General features: G+C 36.8%; 1 protein-coding gene across 7 annotated transcripts in view; it reads left to right on the top strand.

The window, feature by feature from the left end:
• ASH1L (ASH1 like histone lysine methyltransferase) overlaps positions 1-19,761 on the top strand; it is a 207,362-nt gene that overhangs the window by 96,275 nt on the left and 91,326 nt on the right. For 6 of the 7 annotated variants that reach the window (XM_070367311.1, XM_070367314.1, XM_005898698.3 and 3 more), the window contains 2 exons: positions 3,456-4,200; positions 12,661-12,840. In XM_070367311.1, coding sequence (XP_070223412.1) covers positions 3,456-4,200; positions 12,661-12,840 — 925 coding nt within the window. The remainder of the gene's footprint in view (positions 1-3,455; positions 4,201-12,660; positions 12,841-19,761) is intronic. The other variant, XM_070367315.1, reaches the window with a different exon arrangement.

Genomic DNA, 19,761 nt, shown 5'->3' with positions numbered 1-19,761 from the left:
CCAGCCACATGATTGGTTCTCAGTACATATAATCTTGAATAGTTGGCTTTATGGTATCATTTACCGAAAAAAGTAATCAGGAGGATTACTTTGAAACTATGAGAATAAGCATTTTCCCAGTGGGAAAGTAGGTCTAAAAGGTAAATGACAAGTATTAGGGATTAAGGATCTCTAAAGTTAGTTCAGTCACAAGTAATTGGAAGGTAATCAAAGTATGTTATCATAAAAACAGTGGAGGCAAGATTTTAAACAGTGGTGATATTAAAATATATCTGAAAGTAGGAAGCTTCCCCAAAGCTCTTAGATAGTCTCATCCACCAGATAGAGGGCAGTCAGACGAAGCAAGAAGAACTGAATCCGGCAACTCCAAAACAAAAACAACAGTTACAGAAAGTTAAAATGAAAAGACAGAGAATTTTGTCCCAGATGAAGAACCATGATAAAACCCTAGAAAAACAGCTAATGAAGTGAAGATAGGCAACCCTTCCAGAAAAGAAGTCAGAATAATGATAATGGAGGTGATCCAGGACCTCGGAGGGAAAAAAAGGAGGAGAAATGTTTAACAAAGACCTAGAAGAACTATAGAACAAACAAACAGAGATGAACAATACATAGGAAGGAATCAGTAACAGAATAATTGAAGCAGAAGAACAAATAAGTGACCTGGAAGACAGAATGGTAGAAACCAGTGCCACAAAACAGAATATAAGAAAAGGAATAAAGAGAAATGAAGATAACCTAAGACCTCTGTGACAAAATTAAGTTCACCAATATTTGCATTATAGGGGTCCTTGAAGGGGAGAAGAGAGAAAGGACCCAAGAAAATATTTGAAGAGACATAAATAGACATTTTTCTAAAGAAGACATACACATGGCCAAGAAGCTCATGGAAAAGTGCTCAACATCCCTAAGTATTAGAGAAATACAAATCAAAACTACAGCAGTCAGAATGATCATCATCAACAAATCTATAAACAATAAATGCTGGAGACAGTCTGGAGAGAAAGGAACCCACCTGCAGTGTTGCTGGGAATGAAAATTGGTACAGCCACTGTGGAGAACAGTATGGAGGTTCCTTAAGAAACTAAAAATAGAACTGCACTATGACCCTGGAATCCCACTTCTGGTCATATACCCAGAGAAAAACATTGTCCAAAAGGACACACACACTCCAGTGTTCTTTGCAGCACTGTTTACAGTAGCCAAGACATGGAAGCAATCTAAATGTCCACCAACAGAGAAATCAATAAAGAAGATGTACATATATACAATGGAATATCACTCAACCATTACAGAGAATGAAATAATGTCATTTGCAGCAACATGGATGAACCTAGAGGTTGTCATACAGAGAGACGTTAAATCAGAAGGAGAATTATCATATGACATTCCTTATATATGAAATCTTAAAAGAAATGATTGTAAGAAATGAACTTAACAGAACTCACAGACATAGAGAAAGAACTTATGGTTGGGGGGCTTATGACTGGGGAAAGAGATAGTTTGGGAGTTTGAAATGGACACACACTGCTGTATTTTGAATGGATGACCAACAAGGACCTACTGTATAGCGAACAAGTGAGTGAGGTAGTATGTGTTAGTTGCTCAGTCATGTCCAGCTCTTTGCAACCCCATGGACTTGCTTGCCAGGCTTCTCTGTCCATGGCATTCTCCAGGCAAGAATACTGGAGTGAGTTGCCATGTCTTTCTCCAGGGAATCTTCCCAATCCAGGAGTCAAACTTGGGTCTCCTGTATTGCAAGCAGATTCTTTACCATTTGAGCCACGAGGGAGGCCCGTGTAGCACGTGGAACTCTGCTTAAAGTTATGTGGCTGTGTGGATGGGTGGGGAGTTCGGGGGAGAATGGATACACGTATATGTATGGCTGAGTCCCTTTACCGTTTAGCTGAAACTGTGACAATGTTAATCGGCTGTACCCTAATAGAAAATAAAAAGTTTTCTAAAAAAGAAAAAATACAGCTAAAAGTTTGAAATTTTAAAAATACTGAATTTAAATGAGACAATTGGATATATTTGAAGGAAGATGTTGGTAATTTGAGAAAAATTTTCTTGTAGTCTGATGAGATTGTAATCTAGAGTGGCTAGAATTTGTAAAGGAATAACTAAAATGATATCACATTTTAAAGTCATATAGATTAGAAATCTATTGATTAACTTTGAAGAAGTATAACTGGTGATCACTTATAGTAAACTAGGCATCTTGGGAAGTGACCTATTATTTTTATAACATTGTAAAACTAATACAGCTTGCCAGAGGAAGTTGAAAATGTCCCACATTATTTATAGTCTTAAAAAGTTGCTATAGACACCAAACAAATACCACCAAATCGTTGGGATCACTAAGGTAAGGTTTATCTAAGACCATTTGTTTTTTGTTTTTGCTTTTTATTGTATATTTCAGACATACAACAAAGTGATTCGGTTAAGCTGGTAATCCCAAACTCCTAATTTATTCCTCCTCCCCACTTTGGTAACCATAAGCTTATTTTAGAGGTAAGACAACTTGTTTTCAAATCTTACCATCAACTTGTATTCTTTCTGAAATAGTTTATCAAGGTGTTTTCTATCGTAATTTTAAACCTTTTCCCAAGAAGAGAATTTCTTTTATTCCTTTGCCCTTTTAAAACATTGTCAGAAAAAACACTGAACTGCCTAGGTGGCGCTAATGGTAAAGAATCCACCTGCCAATGCAAGAGGCACAAGAGTCTTGGGTTCAATCCCTGGATCAAGAACATCCATCCTCTCAATAAGTAATTGGCAACCCACTCCAGTATTCTTGCCTGGAAGATCCCATGGACAGAGGAGCCTGACAGGCTATATAGTCCATGGGGTCACAAAGAGTTTGGACACAACTGAGCACACACTGTTGTATTATAGAAACATCGTATGTATTTAAAGTTCAGTTCTTTCTTCAATATTTAGCTGTCAAATCTCTTAACTGAACTTTTATTTTTAAAGAAATAAATTCTAGGGACTTCCCTGGTGGTCCAGAGATTAGGAATCCACCTTCCAATGCAGGGGACGTGGGTTTAATCCCTGGTCGGGGAACTAAGATCCAACGTGCCATGGGGATCTAAACCTGTGTACCACAACTAGTGAAATGCCCGAGCACCGCAGCAAAGACTCAGTGCAGCAAAAACAGTAGTAATAAAGAAAGAAACTCTTCTTTCTGCTCTTCATCTCAGAGTAAAAATTGTTTTTTTACCCATGTATTATTAGGGGACTATGGGCCAACTTTGAACTTACTGTGGTTATTGTAATGTACCTTATTTGGGAAACAACTTGCCCGTGAAAGACAAATGCATATGATATTATGATACTCAATCTTGGTGTGAATAATACGGTGGTATTCCTTACCTTTTATCTTCTATAAAGTTATTTGAGTAACTAGTTGTGTTCAGTTTTTATCACGTGTGATTTGTTGTCTTATTTAGTGAATGGAGTTCCCTCTCGAAGTCCAAGATTGGTTTCTTCTGGGGATGACTCTGTGGATAGTCTGCTGCAGCGAATGGTACAACATGAGGACCAAGAGCCCCTGGAGAAAAATATTGATGCTGTGATTGCATCTGCTTCTGTGCCACCTTCCTCCAGTCCAGTCCACAGCCTCAGCAAGGAGCGAACCCTAGGAAAACCAGACAGCCTTCTAGTGCCTGCAGTCCCCAGTGACTCTTGCAGTAGTAGCATCTCACTCCTTTCTGAAAAGTTGCCAAGCAGCCATTCCCCCCATCATATTAAAAGAAGTGTAGTAGAAGCTATGCAGCGCCAAGCTCGGAAAATGTGCAATTATGACAAAATCTTGGCCACCAAGAAAAACCTGGACCATGTCAATAAAATTTTAAAAGCCAAAAAACTTCAAAGACAGGCCAGGACAGGGAATAACTTTGTTAAACGCAGACCAGGTCGACCTCGGAAATGTCCTCTCCAGGCTGTGGTATCAATGCAAGCATTCCAAGCTGCCCAGTTTGTTGGTTCAGAATTAAATGAAGGCGAAGAAGGAACAGCACTGCACCTTGGTCCTGATACAGTTACAGATGTTATTGAAGCTGTTGTTCAGAGTGTAAACCTGAATCCAGACCATAAAAAGGGATTGAAGAGGAAAAGTTGGCTATTGGAAGAACAGACCAAGAAAAAGCAGAAGCCATTCCCAGAGGAAGAAGAAGAAGAGGAGAATGCTAAAAGGTAATTCCTCATTTAATGTTTCATTTGTGTAGAGGAAGCTAGCTTATGTGCAAATGTAACATATCTTTGCAGCTGAATCGTTCAGTTGATCTAGTAACCTTTCACTATGTAAGACCTGTTCTGTTCTAAGTGTTCGCATACTTCTGGTTGTCAAAATTATGAATAATTAATAAGAAAGGGGGAATGTAACAATCTAGCCAAGGCCATCACTATACAGATGAAGAAATCAAGACCCAGAAAGATTATGTTGTATAACTATGTGAGCAGAATTATTTTTACTGTCAGACTATCTTATCTCCTCTGTGCTCTAAACTTGTCATCCCTGTCATCAAATAAATTTTTTAAGTCTTCATGCATGGTAGATTATTTTTTAATGGCTTCTTTTTTATGTTTTTACTTTTTCCCAAAAGGTGTAGCGCAGAAAGTCAGAAATCACCCCCTGGAAAGATCATTTAATCCTTTTGTTATATATCCAATCAGATTCTTTCCCTGAAGATTATTTGATTTTGGTTTGTTTTTTGGTCCTGCCGTGCAGTGTGTGTTATCAAACCTGTGTCCCCTGCAGTGAAAGGGCAGAGTTTTAACCACCGACCACTGTTTACAGAGGTTTTTTGTAGTTCTCTATGCATACATCTATAAAAAATACTTTCTTATAGAGATTTACATTTTTTTTCCTGAGAGAATATGTAGTTATAAATAAATCTGTGAAACTAGAAGTATACTGATTCAAAAATTTAAATTATCTTTTCACATAATCTCAATTCTTCTCAAATCCTGTTCTTTTCATGGATAAGACTATTAACAGTATATTATGTATTTTTTTACTCTTCTTGATGCATTTACAAATATGTACATATACAAGGCTGTTGTTCTGTGTAAATGATAACTTTTTATATATCTTGAAGATCTTGTAATTTAGTATATATAGTATGTTACTGCATGCTAAGAATATATAATAACTTAATTATTCTCCTTCAAAGGATTATATATTACTTTTTTACATACATGTCTTAAATCAGTTGAAATTTACTCTTGTATAAGGTATGAGTTAGTGCTGCATTTATTACCAGTTATTTATCAAGATTGCATATAATATGTAGTTTCTATAAGTTATATTCCCAGTAGATTTTTGTAGTTTTTTAATTAAAATATTAAAAATATTTAGAACTGAATGAATATTGTGCTACATATTGAAACTTTGAAATGTATCAGAAGGGGTACCTAGAGGGTTATTTATAGCCAGTAATGCTTATGTTATTTTCAAGAATGCTGAAGATTGATGAATGAAGATATTATTGAACAAAACTGGTGTCTAGATTGCCTTTACACAGTAAAGCCAAACTACTGACAGCGGGTTGTGGTGAAGGAAAGTGTGCAGCATTTATTATAAGGGCGCCAAGCAAGAAGTTAGGACAACTAGTGCTTAAAAAGCCTGAACTCCCTGGTGAGTTTTAGGAGAACGTTTTTAAAGACAAGGTGAGGGAAGAGCATCCCAGGTATATGATCAGCTCATGCACAGATCTCTGAATGGTTGGTTGATGGTGAGGGAACAGGGTGGTGTCAGAGGTTACATCATCAGTCCATAGGTGCCAGGAGGTCTGTGGTATTCAGGATCATCAAGTAGTAGTTAATTTCTTTAATCTGATGGTCATTTTACCATCTATAAAACAACTTCAGGAAATGTGCATCAGATGCTATTTTCGACGTTAAGTTTAGAGAAAACTAAAGCAGAGGATATAAGGGAGCGATCTGTCCTGGGAAAGCCTCACAAGCTCCTGCTTGGTTGCAAAGAGTCCAGTTCAGAAATCAGAAAAATGAGAATAATTCCCAAAATGTGATGGACAGAGATAAAACATATACATTAAATTAACAAAATAAAACTAAGTTATAGTAGAGAGAATCACTGAAGACCAACATTAGTAATACTAATGATAATTAATAAAATATATAAACTTGTGGTAAGGTTGATCAATAAGGAAAGAAAAAGGTAATAATAAAATTAGAAAGTAAAAAGGAGTTAAACTATATATCAGAGATTAAAATATGACAACTGTAAGAACTTTATGCCTAGAAAATTATAAAACTCAGTTTTAGATATAGAATGGGTGAATATATAGAAAGAACATTGGTAATATTCCATGTTCTTGCCCAGTCATACACCACTTCCTTGCCAGTAGCTATAATTAGTCTCCTGATGTATACCTTTTTTTAATACCATTTAAGTATTCAGTGCTAGACAATACATTGATAGTTTAGTTTATCCTTCCCTGAACTTCACTGAAATGGAATTACATAGAATATATGCTTTTGTGCCACACCTTTTTTGCTCAACATATAAAACCATCTCTGTTTTTGCACGTAGTTGTAGTTACCTCTTTTTTGTTGTTATGTGTTATCCATTGTTTGTGTATAATACAAGTTTTCTTTAAATTACTAAAGTATAGATGATCCATCAATTTCTGCTGCACAGCAAAGTAACTCAGTTATACATATATATGTGGGGGGGTGTATATATATATACATACACACATATATATTCTTTCTCATCTTCTTTTCCATATTGTTTTATCACAGGATATTGAATATAGTTTCCTGTGGTATACAGCAGGACCTTGTTATTTATCCGTCCTGTATATACTGGTTTGCATTTGCTAATCCCAGACTCCCAATCCTTCTCTTCTCCACCCCTTCTCCCTCTTGGCAACTGCAAATCTGTTCTCTGTGTCTGTGAATCTTTCTATTTTGTAGATAGGTTCATTTGTGTCATACTTTAGATTCCATGTATAAATGATATCATGGTATTTCTCTTTCTCTTTATGACTTACTTCATTGAGTATGATAATCTCTAGATCTATCCATGTTGATGCAAAATGTAGAGTTTTCTGTTTTACTGTTGGGTTATTTTCAGCTTGACACTATTATCCAAAAATATTGCTCTTAACATTCCTCTAATGTTCACTGCTGGATAGGATACTAATTTCTCTAGGGTATATACCTAGAAGTGAAATAAAACACCTGATTTGCCCTAAGACTTAATTTTAAGCTATGGTTTATTCAGCCAGGGGCGTCCCTGGTTGCTCAGTGGTAAAGAATGTGCCTGCAAAGCAGGAGATGCAGGTAACTCCGGTTCAGTCTTTGAGTTGAGAAGATCCACTGGAGAAGGAAATGGCAACCCAGCCCAATATTCTTGACTGGGAAATCCCATGGACAGAGGAGCCTGGTGGGCTACATCCATGGGGTCACAAAGAGTCGGACACAGCTTAGCGACTGGCACCCCACTCCAGTACTTTTGCCTGGAAAATCCCATGGACAGAGGAGCCTGGTAGGCTGCAGTCCATGGGGTTGCTAAGGGTCAGACACGACTGAGCAACTTCACTTTCAGTTTTCACTTTCATGCGTTGGAGAAGGAAGTGGCAGCCCACTCCAGTGTTCTTGCCTGGAGAATCCCAGGGACGGGGGAGCCTGGTAGGCTGCTGTCTATGCGGTCACACAGAGTGGGACACGACTGAAGCGACTTAGCAGCAGCAGCAGCAGCATAGAACTGAGTATAGAACTAGGTAAGAGAAACAAGATCCATGCATGCAAGCTTGCTCATATGACAAAGGTAACCCTACATATCAATAAAGAAAACTGTATTCAATAAATGGTGCCCCCAAAGTTTTTATTTTTATTATTTATGCTTGTTTATTGGAGGATAGTTGCTTGACAATGTTGTGTGCCCCCAAATTTTATATTGCATAAGAATGGGAATGAAATTGGATTCTGCCTCTTTTTTTTAGTTAATTGTTTAAGTTTGGCTGTTGCTGCACATGGGTTTTCTCTAGTTGTGATGAACGGCAGCTACTCTAGTGCAGTGTGCAGGTTTCTCATTCCATTGGCTTCTCGTTGCAGAGCAGAGGCTCCAGGGCCTGCAGGCTTCAGTAGTTGCAGCACGTGGGCTCTAGACCTCGTGCTCAGTAGTTGTGTTGCATGGACTTAAGTTGTCCTGGGGCATGTGGAATCTTCCTGGATCAGGGATTGAACCCATGTCCCCTGCATTGGCAGGCAGATTCTCAACAACTGGACCACCAGGGAAATCCTGGATTCTGTCTTAATCCATGTGTAAAAATCAGTTCCCAGTTGGTTAAATAAATACATAGCATAAAAAGTAAACCTTCTTTTTAAAGTTAATACAGAATGAGGAAAACTTAATGATGTTCTTTGTTTGAAAGGATTTCATAAACAAGATATCAAAAGCAGTAAGCATACAGGTAAACACTTATAATACTGATTATATTAAAATTAAGAATTTATTGGACATCATCCACGTTAAAGTATGAATACTTTCTACAAACTTGGAGAGGAAATTTATAACATAATTTATAAGTTTTGGTATCCAGAATATGTAATGAAAAGAGTGTTTCAAATCAATCCAGTATAATCTAGCAATTACCTTTTATATAACTTAAAATTCTTACCCAGCTATCACCAGAATGCATTTTTTGTAAAGGTGTAGCAAGATTTATTATAATGTATAGAAACTGGAAATATCCCTGGTTGTTAACAGGAAAAGGAATCAGTATATAGTAGTTTTTCATGCAATGGACTATGATATGGTAATAAAAATTAGTGAATTATAACTGAAATGTAATGATAATAAATGAGTCTTAGAAACAAGATTTTAAGTGAAACAAGACCCTGAAAATTATGTACTAACTGATACTGTTTTTATAAAGTAAAAAAAAAACCCATGAAAAATAAACAACATATTGTGTTACTGTAGATAAATATATCATAAAACCATTTTTTTTTTTTTTTTTTTTTTTTTTTTTGGCCATGCCATACAGCTTGTGTGATCTTAGTTTCCCCATCAAGGATTAAACCTTAACCATACCAAGGGAGCCTCAGTGCCAAGTCATAACCACTGGACTGCCAGGGAATTCCCATAAAGCCATATTTTCAAATACCTTACCTGTCTTCTTTCTCTTTTCTTTCCTGAAGAATTCAATCTTAAAGCCATTAAATAAGTATCTATCTGGGATGTGGAAACCATGGTGATCCTGAGCTGGATGTTAGAGCCTTAATGATGTGAAGACTTGGGTTATGGGATGAGGGAAAGAGAATATCAATCCAACCTAAGTTGTCAAAGCCCTCGTGGAATGAGAAGGACACTCTTGTAATGAGAGTGCCCAGTTTGGGGTATCAGGGACCAGTAAGGTTAGGAGGTGTTCATCCTGCTGCTGTTAAGTCACTTCAGTCATGTCTGACTCTGTGCGACCCCATAGATGGCAGCCACCAGGGCCCCCCGTCCCTGGGATTCTCCAGGCAAGAACACTGGAGTGGGTTGCCATTTCCTTCTCCAATGCAGGAAAGTGAAAAGTGAAATTGAAGTCGCTCAGTCGTGTCTGACTTTTAGCAACCCCATGGACTGCAGCCTACCAGGCTCCTCCATCCATGGGATTTTCCAGGCAAGAGTACTGGAGTGGGGTGCCATTGCCTTCTCCTAGAACTCCTTAATAAGAATTTTTAAAAGTCTATTAGTATGTATTTTCATTTCCATCATAAACCCCCAAGGTGATTCTGATATATTTGGTCTATAGCTAGAACTTGGAGAAACATGGCACTTGAAGAATTTATATATGTAGAATGTATATCTGAGAAGGCAGTGGCACCCCACTCCAGTACTCTTGCCTGGAAAATCCCATGGACAGAGGAGCCTGGTAGGCTGCAGTCCATGGGGTCGCAAAGAGTCGGACACAACTGAGCGACTTCGCTTTCACTTTTCACTTTTCATGCATTGGAGAAGGCAATGGCAACCCACTCCAGTGTTCTTGCCTGGAGAATCCCAGGGACAGCGGGGCTTGGTGGGCTGCTGTCTATGGGGTAGAACAGAGTTGGACACGACTGAAGCGACTTAGCAGCAGCAGCAGCAGCAGAATGTACATAGACACATGTAAGCAGGAAAGCAGATAACATTTTTGAATGAAGGAAGAAGAAGCATAGGGTAAGATGAAAGAAGTAAAAATGAATCTGTCTGATAAGGAGAATAGGAAAACATAAATAATAAAATATGAAATTCGTCTATCTGTCTCATGACCAAGTAAGATTTCTCCCAGGTATATAAAACTTGTTCAACATTCAAAAATCAATCAATGTGATTCATTACATTAATGAGTAAAGAAGAAACATCACATGGTCATAGCAATAAATGCAGAAAATTTTTTTACAAAAATCTAACATGTTCATGATTATAAACTTAGAAATCTAGGAATAAAAAGAAACTACCTCAACCTAATAAAAGCTGTATGTAAAAAACCCAAAGCTGACAGCTTCAGTGGAAAAAGAGCTTTTCCGCTATTATCAATAACTAGGAAAGGAAGTGAAGTGAAAATCACTCAGTCATGTCCAGCTCTTTGCAATCACATGGGCTATACAGTCCATGGAATTCTCCAGACCAGAATAGTGGAGTGGGTAGCCTTTCCCTTCTCCAGGGGATCTTTGCAACCCAGGGCTCAAACCCAGGTGTTCTGCATTGCAGGCAGCCTCTTTACCAGCTGAGCCACAAGGGAAGCCCAAGAATACTGGAGTGGGTAGCCTATTCCTTCTCCAGCAGATCTTCTCAACCCAGGAATTGAACTGAGGTCTCCTGCATTGCAGGTGGATTCTTTACCAACTGAACTATGTGGGAAGCCCCCAAAGAAAGGAGGCCCACTTCAATTCAACATTGTGTTGAAATTCCTAACCAGAGCAGTTAGGCAAGAAAAAGAAAAGTCAGCCTGTGTTTGGGGGTTGAAAGACTTAAGATATCAGTGCTACCCAAAGTGATCTACAGATTCAGTGCAGTCTGTCAAAATCCCTATGATGTTTTGTGTGAAATAGAAAAATCCATCCTAAAATTCATGAGGAATCTCAAGGGAGTCCAAATAGCCAAAACAATCTTAAAGAAAAGAACAATGTTGGAGGACTCACACTTCTAGATGTTTTTCTTTTTATTGTCCATTTTCATCATCTAGGACCTTTAACTCTGATATTTAAGTGATGAGAGCAGACTTTTGTCTTACCCTTTATATTATGGAAATTGTATTGAGCCTTGCACTAAGTGAGAGGCAAAAAGAAAATCTAGAAAATTCCCTGATGTGTCATTGCTTTGGTCCCAAGAGGCCCAGCCAATCTGTGTGCTTATGTTTATTTTATAAATATAATTTCCAAGGATTTTAGTTTTGCTTAATGGGAGGATAGGTAGAAGTGTCTATTTCATCCTTGCCTCGAACTGTATTCACCTTAATTTTTAAAGGTGTTTTTGATTGATTTAAAATTCTCTTTTGACAGGCTCCACCCTTCCCCTCCTTTAAGCAATTATAGATGTGTTTTCTTGCCTTCTAGCTTGCATTATTTGAGACATGAAATCTGCATTCATTCTTATTTTTGTACTACTGTATATAGATGGTGTATTTTTTCTCTTACTCCTTTTATTTTCTTTGTCAATACTTTCCAACAAGTTTATTATGATATGCCATACTTGTTTTAGCTTATATTGCTTATGGTTTGTTTAACTTCTTGGAACTTTGGGCTCTTTTTATCAAATTTAGAAAATTTTGGTCATCGCTCTCTTTTTTTTTCATTCTGAATTTTTTAATATTATAAATGTCACATTATTGTGTGTCTGTTTCTGTTCTTTTTTATAGATTTGATTTTATTTTAGTCAGTTAAATTACTTGTGGATAGGTCTGGATTCTTTTGAAGATAATTTTTAAGCTTTATTAGGACTGGTTTTACTCCAGAGATAGTTGTCATGCAAAGATGGATAATGTTACCTTCTGGGATCTCTATTGAGTGCCCACGGTGTTGGGCAGTGTCTTTCACTCTCCCTAGTGGATTCTGAGTATCTGTTGTCATGTGTGAGCTCTGGAAATTGTTTGGGTTGTAATATTCTAGTGGTTCTTTGTCCAGCCTTATGGAATTTCACCTTGCACATATACAAACCTAGTACTGATAGATAATGTACTAAAGAAGACCCTTACACAGATTTCTAAAGTTGTTTTTCTCCTTTACTCTCTCCACTCCAGTACTCTGCCTCATGAATTCTAACTATCTCAATCCCTCCATAGTCTGATCTCTCTTTTCAGCTCATTACGTTGGCCATTCTCTGCTTTGGGTCTACTCCCTCCACTTCAGTTGTTCTTATAAAGGCAGATTATCTCTTTCTATTTTTTTTTTCCAATTTTCTCAGGAATCACAGTGCTGCAATACAATGTCTGATAATTGTTTCATAAACTTTCTCCAGGTTTATAGTAGTTTGCTGTGTTTCTGTTAGTTTCTATCAGGAGGACAAATCTGGTATCTGTTACTCCTCCATGACCAGATGAGGAAGTCCCCATATCTCTTTTTTTTTGTAATTGCTGTGATGTTTTTTTAAATAGATAATCATTTGTAGGAAAAAAAAAATTCACCGTGAAATTATCTTTAAACTTCTCTTTCTAGCTTTACTGAAGCAGCAGTTGAGATTCCCAGTCCTCCTGAAACCCCAGCCAAACCTCCCGAACCTGAAAGTACCTTGCAGCCTGTGCTTTCTCTCATCCCAAGAGAAAAGAAGGCCCCACGTCCCCCAAAGAAGAAGTATCAGAAAGCAGGGCTGTATTCTGATGTTTACAAAACTACAGAGTAAGTAGTGGTACCTGTCAGCTGACATCCTTTGAAGACCTGTTATTCTTCCATGTTTTAAATAATACTTTGAATATCAAGGAAAAAAAACCCAATACAAATGTAATATACACAAATACAAATCTCATCACAAGTACCTCAGTGTTCACTGTACTTATGATATGTTTTGGGGGGCTAATTATTTTCCCTGATCTTTTATCCTCTCTCTGCCTTTCTAGATTATATTTCTATAGTTTGGATTCTAATAGTGCCTTTTTTGTTAACTGAAAATAAGAAAGGAAGCACTGTGCATGTATCTAAAAATAATCTTGATGATTTTCTACACTCATTCCTCATTTGATTCCTCACTTGTTAAATGCCTTCTGTGTTCCAAACTATTTGCCAGAGGAGTAAAGTACTCCTTACTTTTAAGAATTTCATATTCCCTTGGGAAAGTACAGCTTAAATAAGTCCTCTGATTGAGAATTTTTAAAAACCCAAAGAGCTATCAATTAACTATATCATTGAGTAAGAAGTGGTTCACAGGAGTATAGCAGAGTTTGGTTTTGGAGGTTCAACAGTCTGCAAGATGGAATAGGGCATTTCAGTTAGATAGAATATCATGTACCAAGACACATACTAGGATTCAGAAATTTTTCATATATTAAAACAACTCAGAAGTTCACTTTTTCTGAAATGTAATGGTGTGGAAAGTAAGCATTGTGTGATAGAGACCACAAAACCGTGGATTTTACTGACTCAAGATACTTACCCCACTAAGCTACATGAAATTTAAAATGCTGTTTTTTTAAAAAAGGAAGTGAAAAGTGCAACTTTGTGTTTTAAGATGATAACTCTGGCTGCAGAGTGGAAAAATGAATGAGGGAGTTACTAATGGCAGAAATTGACAATAATCGTCAAAGGTCATGAGGTCTGAATTTAGTCAAGAAAGGAATGAAATTGAAAGAGGAACGATTATGTTTTAGAGATACATTTGATGTGGTTAAAGTGATCAACATGTAAACCACAGCACTTTATTTTGCATTGAAATGACCTTTCATTAATTTGTCGAGATATCATATAAATTCTTTGAGTCCATTTCTGCTGCTTATGTTGTGAAAATGTTTTATTAAGCTTACTTTCAGCAGCCAGTGATAGGAAATCCTCATAAATAATCAAGACTTTTTAAAGATAAACATTTATTTTCCTTTAATTTATAAGAAGTTGTGAAGTACACAGTTCAGAGTTAACATGCTATCTTCACAGTATCTTCAGGGACCTAGACTCCTTTTATTCTGTTCTTCCATTTCAGCACGAAGCTTGCGTTCCTATGGTTACATTTTGTTCTGGGATAACTATCATAAAGTCTTCATTGCAGAAAGTATAAAAGAGGAAAGGGAGTAAAAAACATGTACCTTCTTTGTAAGGAAGCCTTGTAAACTGAATGTGTCTGCCTCAAATTTCATATATTGAAGCCCTAATCCCTAGTGAGGTGATATTTGGAGATGACTGCTTTGGGAAGTAATCAGATCATGTGGTGGAGTCCTCCTGAATGAGATTAACACCCTTATAAAGAGAGACAGTGGGAGAGATGATTTCTTTCTCTCCCATGTGAGAGTACAAGAAAGCAGTGTCTGCAAGCCAGGGAGAAGGCTCTCACTTAGAACTGAACCCTGATCTTGGACTTCCCATCCTCCAAAACAGTGGAAATAACATTGTTATTTAGACCAGCCAAGTCTATAGGTAATTCGATATAGCAGCTAATCTAAGAAGGAAACTTCAAAACCTCATAGCTACTAACCAAAATATAGACATGTAACCACACTTCCGCCACAGGGAAGGCTGAAAAGTAATGGTCATTGTTTCAGATGACAGTGCAGAAAAAAATTAGCATTCTGTCATTACAAATAAGAAAATGAAAATATATTTTGGGAAGATCTTACACAGTTAGATTTTAAAGCAGTGTTTTTCCTGAATAGAAAAGCAGATATGTGTGAAATTTTTTGCTAAAATTTAAGTCTTACTTTTTTACTAATGTGCTTTTCCTGGATTAAATTCTGAAAAATGGGAGATTAATAATAAAATCAGTCTGTGCCTCAAAAGACCAGTATCATCAACTACATCAGTGTTTTAAAATGTCTTTAATCAGGCAAAAGTCTTTCACTCTGGAAAGGACCTCGTTTATGTTAGAACTTGTTCTTCATCTCATAGAAATAAATAGTAAGAAAATGGTTTATTGGGGATTTTTTAAAAAAACATTTGTCAAATAATACATGTGTGCATTTTTAAAAGCTACAAAGCCAATATATTCTTGTGGGCTGGCTGCTTTTTATTGGTAACAGTTAGGGTGTAAGTTGTTTGTTTTGAAAAAAATAAACAATTATTTAGAACAGTTTTAGGTTCACAACAGAATTGTTGGAAAGTACAGAGATATTGCATATATCCCCTATCCTTATGCATGCACAGCATCCCTGCAATGGACATCCTACACTACAGTGGTACCTTTTTGACAATGAACCTGTATTGACACAGTGTCACTCAAAGTTTGTAATAGACATTTGGGTTCACTTTTAGTGTTGTACATTCTGTGGGTTTTGGTAAATGTAGAATGACAGGTATCTACCATTGTAGTAGCACAAAATAGTTTTGCTGCCCTAAAAGTCCTCCATGCTTGAGAAATTTGGTTTTTTTGGTCACAGAATGGTACAAGACAATTACAAGTTTATTCTTTTTTGTATAAATCATTATAGGTTTTAAAAAGTTGGGAGGGGAGAGTGTGAGTCGATTAAAATTGAATCAAGATAAGACCACACTATCAGTATGGAAGATGAATTAGATGAGGAAATACTAGAAGTAAGAAGACTATTAGGATGTAAGAAGACTATTAGGAAGCAGGTTATACTCTGTGGTTTTCCAGGATAGATCTAATGTGATAGCAGTGGCTAGATGTTGGAAAAGGTGGACTCTTGAAATTTTTTGACATTAATATTGAAATGAATTAAATACTGATTGGTTGGTAGGGAGTAAAGGATGGGGCTAGAGTCAATGATTCTTGCCTGGAAAATCTCATGGGTGGAGGAGCCTGGTAGGCTGCAGTCCACGGGGTCGCAAAGAGTCAGACACGACTGAGCGACTTCACTTTCACTTTTCACTTTCATGCATTGGAGAAGGAAATGGCAACCCACTCCAGTGTTCTTGCCTGGAGAATCCCAGGCTCGGGGGAGCCTGATGGGCTGCCGTCTATGGGGTCGCACAGCGTCGGACACAACTGAAGCAACTTAGCAGCAGCAGAGTCAGTGATGATCCCAATGTTTTGTTTTGTATTCCTGGGTGTGTGATGATGTCATTAACTAATATACTGGATGAAAGTGGTATGGCCAGTATTCCTTGGATTAAGTGAGCCTCTATTACCATGAACATGACTATGTACATGTACGTATATAGGCACCAAAAAATGTCTTTGCTTAAAGCAAATCAAATTTATTTTATAGTCCCTGAGGTCCGAAGTCTGAATTGAATCTCTCTAACCTAAAGTCAAGGTGTTAGCACAACTGTGTTCCTTTTAGCCGCTCTAGGGTAGAATTCTTTCTCTTCCCTTTGCAGAATCAAGAGGCTACTCGAATTCCTTGGCTTGGGGCCACTTCTGTCTTCAGAACCAGCAACAATGACATTGAGATCATTGAGGTTGAATCCTCACATTGAATCACTTCAACCTTGGTTGTTTTCACTTTTTTTTTTTCCACTGACTCTGCCTCATTTGTATTCTTCTTCCATTTATAAGGACCCTTGTGATTAAGTTGGGCCTACCCAGATAATTCAGAATAATCTCTGTATTTTAAAGTCAACAGATTAGAAACCTTAATTATATCTACATATTCCCAGCTTCTGGGAATTTTTATTTGAGGAGGAGGTTGTATATTTTTGTGCCTGCTATACACTTCTAGCTTATAGGATTTGGAATGGGGTATGGGGTTTTCACTTCTTATTTTTTATGTGTCTTTTATATATCTTGTAGTTGTAAAAATGCTATATTACTTTTGGAATTTAAGTTTTATCTAAGAGAGATTTTAAAGAAAATGAAATACCAGATATACTTCAGGTGAATTGGAGAGTGAACTTTAGAGTGTACATTATGGTAAAATAGCATAATATCGAATATTAACACTACTTTGAAAGGGAGCTTCTGGTTCTTTTGTTGGGGGAGGTTTCTGCTTTTAGTTTAGTCACTGTCACACTGTTTTGGGTGGATTACTTAGTTTCCCTGGAAATGGTAAAAATGAAACTTGATATATAAAGTGAAGCTATTGAACTACATGTGGTTCATGGGGTCACAAAGAGTCAGACACGACTGAGCGACTGAACTGAACTGATTGAACTACATAGTTCATATCTTAAGACTATCCTGACTCAAAAATTGTGACTTCTATGTTTTATAAAAATAAAACATATGCTTTCATATGCTTTCTTTGATTTATAGGCTCCTTTTGAGTACTAAATCTGTTATAGGAAATAGGATAACTATAAATTTCAGGCTTACAGAACATTGCTTGTTTGCAGGGGAATTAATATATGTGTAAAATATAGATGTATTTATTATATATTAATACTATAATATTTATATTATGTGTGTAATACATAATGTTTATACTTAGCTGTCATTTCCTCAAAATAATACGTATCTTTGGAAATAAAATGAAAGCATGGTACCATTTTGTATTTGATATATTATTTAAATTTTTAGAATGCTTTCATATTAAATCTGTGGGAAACAGTAAAGTAGATGGTTACTATCTACTGTTTAAGAAACTGACACAGAAAAGTTAAAGAACTTAAGTTTACAAAATTTATCATCAAAATAATTATTGGGGTTTTTAATGCCTAGAGGTTCCACCAATCTTATTTCATCAGTAAATCATGCTGCTTTTCAGAAACTGAGGTTCAAGGGGTACTGGATTAAAATTTCTTTGTTATAGATAATCTCATGGTTACGGTTGGATTAAATTCCAGAATATGGTTCATTTTCCCCTGAAATTCTTTAGGAACATTGTAGGTCTAAATTCAGCTTAAATAGGAGGGCAGACTGGATGAATGCAAACCTCACACCATTCCTATTTAGTATCAATAGAAAGTCATGCCTGCGTGCTTAGTCGTGTCTGACTTTTTTGCTACCTCATGGATTGTGGCCCACCAGGCTCCTCTGTCCATGGAATTTTCCAACCAGCAGTACTGGAGTGGGTTGCCATTTCCTCCTCCAGAGGATCTTCTCGAACTAGGGATCTAACCTGTGGCTCCTGCATTGGCAGGCAAATACCCACTGAGACACCTGGAAAGCCATGGAGTAGCAATAGTTTTGAATTTCTATTGTTAATTAATAAACTTTTTTAGAGCAGTTTTAGGCAAAATAGAGCAGAGAGTACAAAGATTCCCATATATACCTTGCCCCCATCCACACTCAACTTCCCTCATTTCAGCTAGACCTAATCCTTCATTTGACACATGTTAAAACCGAAGCTAATAAAAGGTTAAATGACTTGCTGGAGTCCCACAGATCATTTTTAGCAAAACAAGGTAAAAATTTCAGTTCATCTGATTTTATCTTAATCGCTAAGAAAGCAAAAATAATGGATGTTTATTTATTGAGGTATAATTGAACCACAAAATTATATTGGCTTCAGCTGTACAACATGATTAGGTATTTGTGAATCTGCAAAATAATCACATAAGTGTAGTTAAATATCTGTCACCATTGTTGTGTCCGACTCTTCAACCCCATGGACTATAGCATACCAGGCTTCCCCGTCTATCACCAGCTCCCAGAGCTTGCTCAAACTCATTTCCATCAAGTTGGTGATGCCATCCAACCTCTCGTCCTCTGTCGTTCCCTTCTCCTCTTGCCTTCAGTCTTTCCCAGCATCAGGATCTTTTCTAATTAGTCATTTCTTCACATCAGGTAGCCAAAGTATTGAATCTTCAGCAACTGTCCTTCCAATGAGTATTCAGGACTGATGTATTTTTGGATTGACTGGTTTAATATCCTTGCAGACTGAATAATAGTCCATTATTTATGTGTGTGTGTCTATATATATTGGAGAAGGAAATGGCAACCCACTCCAGTATTCTTGCCTGGAAAATCCCATGGACAGTGGAACCTGGTAGGCTACTGTCCATGGGGTCGCAAATATATATATTTATATCACATTCATCTCTCAGGAGACACTTAGGTTGTTTCCTTATCTTCGTTATTGTAAATAACACTGTAGGAAACATGAAGGTACGGTGATCTTTTCAAGATAGTTTTTTTTGCTTGCTTCGGATTAATACCCAGAAGTAGAATTGTTAGATCATTGGTAGTTCTAGTCTTAATTTTTTGAAGAACATCCTTACTGCTTTCCATAGTGGCTGTGCCAGTTTACATTCCTACCAGCAGTACACAAGGATTCCCTTTTCTTCACATCCTCACCAACAATTGTTATTTCTTGTCTTTTTGATAATAATCATCCTGACAGTTTGAAGGTGATAGTTCATTGTTGTTTTGATTTGCATTTCCCAGCCAATACTTTAATGTACCTGTTGGTCTTCTGTATGTCTGCATTGAAAAAATGTCTATTCAGATCACCTGCCCATTTTTAAATAAGATTGTTTGTTTATTTGTTTTTGCTCTTGAGTTGTATGAGTCCTTTTTAAATTTTGTGTATTAACGGTTACCCTATCAGATATAATTTGCAAATATTTTCTACCTTTAAATAGTTTGACTTTTAATCTTGCTTATGGTTTCCTGTGCTGTGCAGAAGCTTTTTAGTTTATCTTTGCTTTTGAAGAAGCCTTTGCTTTGGGTATCAAATCAAAAAAAAAAAAAAATCATAATCAGGAAATGTTCCAAGTACAAGTTTTTAAAACAAAAGTAGCTTCATGTTTTAAAATTTTTAATTAACTATATTGTGG

Source organism: Bos mutus, chromosome 3 (genome assembly GCF_027580195.1).
Source record: "Bos mutus isolate GX-2022 chromosome 3, NWIPB_WYAK_1.1, whole genome shotgun sequence".
In the NCBI taxonomy this organism is placed as follows: Eukaryota; Metazoa; Chordata; class Mammalia; order Artiodactyla; family Bovidae; genus Bos; species Bos mutus.
This window is presented reverse-complemented; position numbering and strand designations above follow the sequence as displayed.